This window comes from Lycorma delicatula, chromosome 3, assembly GCF_047948215.1.
Source record: "Lycorma delicatula isolate Av1 chromosome 3, ASM4794821v1, whole genome shotgun sequence".
Lineage (NCBI taxonomy): Eukaryota > Metazoa > Arthropoda > Insecta > Hemiptera > Fulgoridae > Lycorma > Lycorma delicatula.
The window spans coordinates 119,669,023-119,680,006 of NC_134457.1; the positions used below are offsets into that span (position 1 = coordinate 119,669,023).

The window sequence follows — 10,984 nt, forward strand, 5'->3', positions numbered from 1 at the left end:
GGTTGCAAGTAAAAACATTGTTATTATTATTATTATATTAGAACTGAGAAACGGTTTAAAAAAAAAAAAGATTAAAATATGTGAAAATAAAAATTCTCTTTACAATCAAATCGAAAAGTTTAAAAAATAAGTATAAAAAAGGTGAGATATATGTTTTATAAAGTAGATCTTAATGTTTTCTTACATGAAATTTTATAATATTTGAATGTCATAAAATATATACTTTTTTTTTTTATATATATATTTTATATACATTTATACAATAGAAGAGAAGTTAGACCAATATCCCTTGCTATGAAATCTTAAATTTTATTTATTTTCCAGTGGATTACCTTGTTCTTACGTTCGTACAGCAATTTGCATGAAGTTCATTTAGAAGAAATATCCAGTTCATAATCAGAAATTTTTTGTCATCATTACTAATGTTCAGAAAATCTAAATTATTATTTTAGTCTCTCTGAATTTATCTAATACAATTTTAGTGACACTTTCTTTAAATTTTTTTCTAATAAATCTTTCATACATTAGTTAAACATTTTCAAAACATCAACTTATGCGTAATACAATTATTTTGGAAGCAATGACAACAATTTACCATTTACATCTACAAATGTATTTTAAACTTAATATTATTGAATTAACTGATGTTATTTGCTCAATATTTCCATTTTTAATTTACCTTATCTTATTGTAAAACTACACTTATCACTTTCAGGGTTAAACAATCATTTATTAGAAAAATATTTGTAATTTTCTAATATTGTAGCCCAAATAATAACAAAATAATATTATTAAAACAAAAAAATCCCACTTGTCCAAATCAATGAAGTTAGAAAACTCAGATAACTAAAGAAATTGAAGTTGTTAAAAATGTAACTAGAATGACAATGAAAATAAGTTTTTGGAGAATGAAAAAAAAATTAACTTCCTTTAGTTAGTTTTGTAAAATATTTAATTTTGTTCCATTATTAAAATTAAAAAGAATTAAGCAGGAAAAGAATTCTGACAAAATTTGTTACAGTATTGAAGTGGTGCAATAAAAACAGAAAACTAAAAAAAATTGTAAATTTTAATATTGAAATAATAATTCATGAAAAGAAAATGAAAATAATGTTTTGAAATAACTTTTAAGAGGGTTAAAATATACAAATTCAAGATTATTATTAATTGAATAAAAAAGACTTCTCTCTGAAAACTTATAAGCACGTTTTTGAAAAATTCAGTAAAAAATAAAAATTTACTGATGACCCGGGCTGCAACTAACTTTTTTCTCAACTGTCTAGTTTGGTAGACTTCTCTATTCCTTTCCGTCATACAGTTATCTTTTAATTTCAGCATATTTGCACAATCCAACTTCTTCAGTTATTTGTTTTGTATATTCTAACTTTTCTCTTCTAGATCTATACTTGTAAGCTCTACAATGTTTTCCAATTTTCCTTTTATACTTCCATCCATAACTATAGTAATTAATCCTGAATGCAATTTAGTATCTGGTTCTTCTTCTGAATTATAAGAATTTGTTTACAACCTTTTATTAATTTTTCTTAAAACCACTTCATTTTCCACTTAATTATTCCACCTAATTTTCAGAATTCTTCCTATAACACCATATTTCAAAAGCCTATGTTTTATCTTTCTAGATTTCCTGTGATCCATATTTTGCTGCCTTCAAATTCTGTACTCTTTACAGATATTAAAAAAAATTATTCGTTCTTATTCCTAAATCCATTGTGTTGTTACTGGTAGATTCCTTTTCTCAGTAAAGACTGTCTTCCATTTGTCTGGTTCTCAATTGTGTTGTATTAAGTTACTGTTTAAACATTGAGGTATTAAGAAATTAATTAGTAATTATGTATTTAGTGCTATTAAATAAATTAATCATTTATTCTGTCTCTCCAATTTAAAATACATTCATTGTTATTTTAGGTCCTGTGGCTACAACAATAATGAGCCACAGCACAATAATGCGACTGAACCTGACATTTGCTCAACAGGAGGAGTTATCAGGGTGTGCTAGAACTCTTGCACTCCAATGTGCCACAAAGGTAAGATAAATTTCTTTTTTATAATTTTATTTTAGAAATTAACATTATTGATTTTTCAGTATTCACATTAATTACTAAGCTATACATACTTGATTGTAAGTGATTTTTTTCATGAAATTTTTTATTAATTTTGGTCAGGATAAAGAATAATTTTTCAATCTAAGCCATGATATACAATCTTGTATACAGTTCTAGTGTGTAAAAGTATAATTACCTTTAAGAACTGATATTCTTATGCAGAAAGAAATGTTTAATTTAGTTTTTTGATATATTACTGCTAACAAGTTGCCTTTCTTAAATTTTACTTCTTAGAAGTTTTTTGAATAAGCAGAATAGTTCCTGAATTATAATGTTAGTAATTTACATATAATGAAATATAATTATTATTTTTATATATGATTTTTTACTCATTAAAAAAATGACATGATTTTCCCAAATGGCTGAAGTCAGTTGGTTCAACAGTTAATACGCAAACTTCTACATCAGTCAGAGATTTCATTCATGGCGGGGAGTACAGCATCATTCATACATGTAAACTCCCTTAACAATTACAATGATTTAATTATATAATTGCATTAACTAATTAATATTACAATTAACTAATATTGCATTAACTAATATAATAATTATATTAAAATTATAGTATATTAATTATTGTAGACTTTTTACTATTACTCAATTTATTGTTTTTGTTAATGATTTTGATATTCAGATTCACAGTTCTGATTATTTTCTGATAATCATAAAGTTGTTGAAGTCCTAACAATGTGTTACATTTTTCAGGATCCTCCAAATTGTGCCTTGAATGCTTTGACATTGTGTGAAAATGAAGCTCTTGCATTTGAAACAGCATATCAGATTGTAATTGATGCGGCATCACATATCATGACATCTTCTCAGTTATTTACGATAGCACGTTATATGGAGCACAGAGGATATCCTACACGAGCATATAAACTTGCCATGTTAGCAATGAAAAATGTTCACCTTGCTTATAATCAGGTAATGAGAATTATTTCTTGAATAAGAATTGCTCAGTATAATATCAGTAGTACTGTAAATTCAGTATGTATTCAACTTTGATCCTCATTAAAAGAAATATATTTTGGTAGATAAGTTAGTGTCAGTATAGTATTATTTAAATCAATAAATTAATTATTTGATTTCTAAATAAGTTAGCTGTTTCTCAAGTATCTACATTTCAGGTATTACTATCCAAATCTGTTATTATACAAATTGAAGATATAAAAATAAAAGATTTTTTTACTAATTTCTCAATATTTCTTTTTGTTTTTGACTGTTTTATTTGAAGTTAATAGGATTAGTGATTAAAAATGAATTCATGATAAAATAATTTATTTTTGTTTTTATGTAAATTTTTTTTTTATGTCAGTCTTAATTTTCTTATTATAAGAATGTATACAAGTATAATAGTAATGTTAATAAATATCAAGCTTTTAGTTATCATTTTTAAATTCCTCATGTCTGAAAATTGCTATGTTTCTTTAAATTTCTGTCTTAAATTTGTAGTGGAGGAAAACAGAAGAAAACTGATGAATATTATGCATAGTTACTATTTAATGGTAAACTGGTGTTAACAGTAAACCATGCATTTCTTGTTTTTGTTATCAATCTACTTTTTATTAAATAATTTATGGGTACGCCTTTTGATGTTACTTGTTTGTCTATCTTTGTTGTAATTTTATTTCTCATTTTATCTCTAATTATGTCTGATCAAAGTAAATTGTTTCTTTTTATGTTTTGAGATAATAATACCTCTGAAAAGTTGTAAGGTCATTTGTGGTTAGACAGCTGGGTCTTGTCTTTCTCTTATTTAATAACGCTGAATATTGCTTTTAAATGAACCCTATACACTAAGGTTAATCTGTAACATATTACTGGTCTCAACTGAAAGAACCTGCTTGATGGCACGGTCAATATTGTGCAGTAGTTGAGTTTCTGAGTACATGAAATATTTACTACAAGAATGAACAATAACTTAATGATCTATAGAAATGTTTAATCCTGAACATTTCTCTCAGTAGGGTTTTAACAATACAGTTTAGAAGTAGACTATAGTCTGTTTACTGAACAATCATATATGTTTTGTTATAGAAGTAAAAATAGAAATAAATATATTTATATTTTCATCAATTAAATTTTGCTTTAAATCTCTTTATCCATTTTTAATATTCTTTTAAATTATTTTTTTCAGGACACACATCCAGCAATTAATGACATTCATTGGGCCTGTGCTCTTAGTCATTCACTGGGTAAATCAGAATTGAGCAATATGATACCATTGTTAGTGAAAAATGTACAATGTGCAACTGTTCTATCTGATATCCTAAGACGTTGCTCAATCACTGCTCCTGGCGTGTCATGTCCTCATCCGGGTTCAGAAGGTAAACATCATCATCATCACCATCACCATCATAGAAGTAGTGGGGCAGGTAACAGAGGTGGTGTTAAGCCATTGTCATATGACAGACCTCCGTTACGTCAGTTATTGGAAGCTGCAGTTGCCGCTTATGTTCATACTACTCACTCTCGTCTAACTCATATCTCTCCTCGCCATTATGGTGATTTTATTGATTTTCTTGGTAAAGCAAGGGACACTTTTATATTGGCTCATGATGGGCATGCACAATTTACACAACTTGTAGAGAACATGAAACTTGCATATAAAGGTAAGAAGAAACTTATGTTCCTTGTTAAAGAACGATTTGGCTGACTAATGCAGAATACGGTTCCATCTTTTAGGTGATGGAACGTATGTTTGCAGTAGGAAAATTACAAATTAATTAAAAAAGAAGGATTGGTAGGTGGAAGGAGATATCTGTGTGCCAATAAAGTAACTCGGCTGAATTTTTTTTAATGAATATATCAGGTAATAAAAAAAACATCAGTCACATTTATTTTGTGTACATAATAAATTATGAAATAAGTAACTAAGAAATAGAATGTATAGAATTGTTTATTTATCATTTATTTTTATTCATTTTTTAGTGTGTTGTTTTGTGCAGTTTTTTAATAGACTGATATAATTCATAAGGTAACGTATGGTAAATAGAGACTAAATATTATATATATTTGTATTTTTCTTCCAAACAGAAACGAAGTTATTGTGAACATCTTTGAAGTATTTATATTGCAATATGAAAAAAATATTATATATACACTTATAAAAATAAATATATACTATAATATATATAAATAATTCCCACCTATAAATCAAATCTGCAGTGCATTTTTGTTCCCGTGTGAGGTTCAGATGATTATAAAATCATTTAAGTTTTAGTTTTTATTTGAATTTAGTGCAAATAAATCTTTGTAAGTGATTAGTTTAATTATTATAAGCCTATTAATTTTTATTATTATGAAATATGTTTGTATTATTCCATATTTTGTTTATTATTTTTTTTAATTAGTATTAATTTTGTTATGTTTTAGTTAAAAGTTGTTTTATCGTATAGTTTATGTTGAAAATTAATTTCTTATTATATTTTTTTTTTTTATATTTAAAGAATTGCATTTGTAAGATTTTGTTTTAATTATATAATACTATTGATTACTTTCTGTACTGTAAAACTGCTTTTTATGACTTTTGAGTCATACATTTTGTTAGATGTATGTATCTATCTCATACATACAATATTTGTACCCTATAACAAGATCAATATTGTCATTTTATTAATTAATATAAATTCTATAGATCTCATACATTTTTTTTTTAAATATTGAATTATACAGCTATAGTAATAATTTATAATAGACAACATTATAAACCACTTAAATTACTGTTTGGAGATTTCACATGCAGTTGAGTTGTTTAACATGAAAAAAAATTTGAATAGTTTTATTTTCCCTTGCCAGAATTTTCATGTTAAAAGAAAGAAACAGTAATTATACAGTTTGTGACATGTGGATCATAAAACATTAGTCTACTGAAGAAATATATAACAGGTTATACCAAGTATTTATATCCCCTGGATAAAAAGGAATCTTACTTACAGGTTAGTCTTCTTATTAAGCCTGTATGTTTTAGTTTGTAAATTTTTTTTTCTAATAAGAATAAATTTACCTTTCCAAATTCTCCATTCACAACACTGAATCAAGTAGATCAAAGAACCTCCTTGAAGAAAATCATTAAATTATCTTATTTTAAACTTCATATATTTTGCTAGTTTTATCACAGATCTTTTTTAATGTATTGCAGTTTTATTTTATGCTGACTCAATATTTTTCTTTTTTAAAGGTAATCAGTAAAAACTTCATCATAATAGATAACAGTTATACCATCAAATAATAGTCAGGTGATTCATCTATCACTTATAAGTCACTCACTTAACCTAATGCAATATAATCACTTTACCTTTCTAATGTTTGTTATTCTGTTTCTAGTTATCTGTTATCTTATTAATCTTCTGTTAGGACTCTTTCAGATATCTATTTTGTATTAGATTATTTTCATATTTTTAGTCACAATTTTTATTCTTATTGGAGGAAAGGGAATTGTATTTCTTCTGATAAAACTATTCAGCTCTTTCAGCAAGAATTTTTTTTTGTTTTGTTAACACCAGTCTAGTAATTTAATGTTAACTGTATTTATAACTTATCTCTTTCTGCACTAGCCAAACATTTTTTTATCCATATGAAAAAAATGTTTTTGTCAAAACTAAAATAAATAATATTTTGTGTTAAACATGCTCAATTGTGTTCTATTTTGTTCCCTGAACTCTAAATTACTTATTATTATTATTTAAAATAATTTTGTTAATTAATTTCAATTACTTGTTATATTTTGTATTTGATTTGTTGTGTTTGTATTGTCTCATTAAAAACATCTTTTATATATAAATATAATATATATATATATATATATGATTTTTCTTTTTTGTTTAATATTTGCAACCAAAGATAATTATTGTATGTAAATATAAAGTAAGAAATGTTTTGTATAATATAAGCCGTCATTATATATTAGTGTTGTAATAATTAAATTAATAATAATAATTATTATATACATATACAGTTAGATAAGTAAGTAAATAAATAAAAATTAGTTTTAAGATGACAAATGTTAACTTATTCATTAAGCATGTCAGGTTGCAAGCATTGAATATATAATGTATTATTAAAAATACTATTATGTAATATTGTAAAATTATACTATGTTTGTGCCACTAATACTTGGTGCATTATTCTGCTTCCTATTATAATTAAATAAATTATAATATTATTATAGTATTGAGTACAAAAAAATCATCAATCAGTCAGGACAGTCTGTAGTTTTCTAGACTAGTTTAGATTGTGTAAATTATTGTTGTTATTTACATAATGAAATACTTAAATTTATTTGCTTATGAATTGATTAATTCATTAAATTATGACAAAACTACCTCTTGAGATCATTATTTTATTTTTTTTGTGAATTATTAAAAGAAAAAAAATAATTTTTTTATAGTTAAATTTATTGTAGGATTGTATCTGGTTGGAAGTGATAATCAATATTGTATCAAATTATTTGTTGTCTTGGTTGTGTTCATATTAATTATTGATTGTTATTTCTATTTAATCAACTAAATATGTTAAAAGAAACCAAAACTGTTTGCTTTTTCTGCTGCTTAATCAGTTCAGTTTTTTATTTAGAAACTTTTATTTTTAAATTTATAACATTATTCATTTATAATAAGTTTCTATGTTTGTTTATTTTTTTGTCATAACTATATATATATTTTTTTTTTAAATTTAGAGTAACTGTTAGAAATTTTTGTACACTAATGTAACCCTTTTGCTGTGCATCTACTTTTATATTTTCTCATCATTATAGTCATGATGTAAAAATCTCATTTTTACTCAACTTCAAAATTAGTTTGTATAATATTTCATCTTTATAACTGCATGTAGACGTGTCAACATTTGAATAGCAGAAATGATTTTCTTGAAAGAATTTTCAAATAATGCACATAATTTCAGAAGTGTTCTTATATAGGTAGTTGATTTGCTGTGACTTGAAAAGGCTGAATAATGATTAAACCTGTAAGAATGTTTAAAAGTTTTCTTCAAGTCTATATCTCTGACGCAATGAATTCTTGTCATTGTAAATTCAATTTTTTCCATAAAGTATTCTCAGTTATGCTACTCATTACTATCCAGTAGGAGACTTCAGTTGTGTGACTTCACTGTAATTGATTGGGCATCAGCATTTCAGACATGAACAACCTTCTAAACACTCGATCCAATAAAAATTATTCAGAAGAATTTCTTGAGATGTTAGTATTCTAAAAATGAAATACATTTCTTATAATTGATTTCTTTTATGTAAACAAAATAAATAAGTTAAATAAAGTAGACAATTTGCTTAGTGACAGTGAAAATATATCAGGATGGTTGTTTGATTCATATATTCATTTTAATGTTTAATATTTTAAAGTAAACAACGTAATTGTTATTTTGAGTAATTACATTTGTATTACTTGTTCTTAGATACAAACTTTATAATACTTAATAAATCTATATGTCAAATAAAAAAAAATTGTCTTAGAATCTCCTAGTAGATTGTATAGGGCAGTCACCTTTCTACCTATAGATTATCAAAAGACCTAACCCTGTAACAAGCTATGTATAGATGGCAATGAGGGATACAGTTAACCCTCAAGCCTATTGTAGTCCGTCTAAGACATAGTCCCTTTGCCCTAATTGCCATAATGAAACTGGCCTTGATTGGTAAATGGTAAGGCATAAATTGATATTGTAGGCAATTAGAACATCTGTTTTAATGTAGGTACCTAGTAATTAATGTAATTTTATAAAACACCACATTAACTTAAAACTACAAAAACAACAAGTTTTAAATTAATGTGTCAGGCTAAAAACTTGTAATTCTGTTAGCCTGTAAATTAAAAAATTTAATTTACAAATTTTTTGTCTTCGGCAAAGGGGCAGGTGCATTCAAGCTCAAGTTTAGTCTCTGGGTTTAATCCCTTAAGATGGTTAAAAAATTTCTCTCTGTAGTTTTTCTAAGAACCCTCTGAATAACAGATATTGTGATTTTAGCATAAATTCATCACTCTAATAATATGAAGATTTTACTTTGAAGGGGTCAAACCACTTTCATCTTCAATGACCACTTTCACCTTCATTATTAAAAATTATGCTGAGGGAGTAGTAACATAAATTGAGATGCCCAGTTTTTGTTTTCTGCTATTCAGGAATGTAAAAATTATCATAAATAAGTCATTCACCTTCTTTTTTTTGAGAGTTAAATCTTAAAAAAAGATTCCTTAGTGGGTGCTTAGGGCCTGAGTGGAATTCCCCTGAAAGTTTCAGATTCTTAAGACCAGTTGTTTTAGAAATTATCGTGATGAATGAGCAGCAGAATTTTAAATAGAATGTTGGTCTTATTATTTTTAACAATAAATTAGCTTCTACCAACAAATTATCATAAAATACCAATAAAGCAGAATGAAAGGAGAAGTGAAAATGAGTCAAAATAGATATCATCATAGCTCATTAAAGGTAACTAAAAATTAAAGTATGAATTTAAGTAATATACTATTTTGAAATCTAATAAATTAAATAAATTATTTACTATTGTACAGTTAAGTAATTCAATATAATTCATTTTTGTATTCTAATTAAGCACACAACGATGCTACAAACATCTGTACAATGTGTTTCTACAAGATATAGTTGGTTACAGTGCATAAGAGATATAGTACAGGAATAAATAATATAATTAACTTCTGCAGCAAATGGTAGAGAAAGAGTTCACTGTATTTCATAACACAGCAAAAGAGTTAACGTAACAATGACTGACTAAACTTGAGGTTAAAATGGCTATTATTAATCTCTAATTTACTAGTTGTCAAGTGATTAAATTATAATTTTCACAATATTTAATATTTCAAATATTAAACTGATTACATTAAACTGAATGCCACGTACAGATTTGAAGGTCATAATTATTTGTATTCTCTTATTACATTTTGAGTAATGATTATCATTAATTTACTATTTTGTTGTTTTTATTTATTAGATGTTGCTAATCAAACATTATAAAAATAAATAAGTGACTTAGATTTATAGAAATGAAATTAATACAGTATTTGATTTTTTTGAATAATTATTTTATGACATAATTAAATTGTTTAAATATGGTATACAATGATATATTTTTACTATTTATTATTTTAAAATATAAAATTGATTGATTATTAATTAATTAATTTTTACCCATTTGCAGGCTTGCTTATTTGTTACTGATTTTATAAAAATGTCTGTACCAGTGTTGTGCCAACAAATAAAATATTATCTTTTGTGTTTAACTTTCTTATAATGTATCTACCTTATTTCTAAAATTCCTCTTGTTTATAAAAATAGAAATTAAAAAAAATTTAAGGTTTATATGGGTAAAATAGCTGTGAAAATTTAAAACTTACTTGTGTTGTGGATAATAAAATTAACAGAATTACAAAAATAGCCCTATTAAAATAATATAAATATAGCTATTATAATTTGAATACAAATGAAAAAGTCACTTTAAAGTTGTTTTGGTGGATCTTTTTAAGAGTTATAAGCAATTTATTTAAGCAGCCTATATACAGATTGTCAATTTTTTTTATTGATTACATCTTTTTTTCATGATTGGCCACGAGTTTGCAGCTTATTTTATTTAATGTTATTTACATTCAACAATATGCAGCAGGTTTTACGAACATATTGACTGAGAATTCTTTTTAATAAATAGTAGCAGAAATGTGGTTTTCAGTTGAGGAAGATTATTGGTCACAGCACTGTTAAACATTATCAAAATATGCCTCTGCAGAATTCCACTCTTTTTGATCGTTTGTTTTTAGAGTTTCCATTTTGCTATTTTTTTCTTAAATCATTATACCATATTAATTTTTTTGGATTAGGGGGTTGCTTTTTTATTA

General features: G+C 25.3%; 1 protein-coding gene across 1 annotated transcript in view; it reads left to right on the forward strand.

Annotated features, from left to right (window-relative positions):
• Positions 1 to 5,418, forward strand: part of LOC142321937 (zinc finger SWIM domain-containing protein 5-like) — a 424,904-nt gene extending 419,486 nt beyond the window's left edge. The window contains exons 16-18 of the mRNA XM_075360468.1: positions 1,927 to 2,045; positions 2,829 to 3,047; positions 4,261 to 5,418. Of these exons, the coding sequence (XP_075216583.1) occupies positions 1,927 to 2,045; positions 2,829 to 3,047; positions 4,261 to 4,779 (857 nt within the window). The 3' untranslated portion in view covers positions 4,780 to 5,418. The remainder of the gene's footprint in view (positions 1 to 1,926; positions 2,046 to 2,828; positions 3,048 to 4,260) is intronic.
• The last annotated feature ends 5,566 nt before the right edge of the window (positions 5,419 to 10,984 follow it).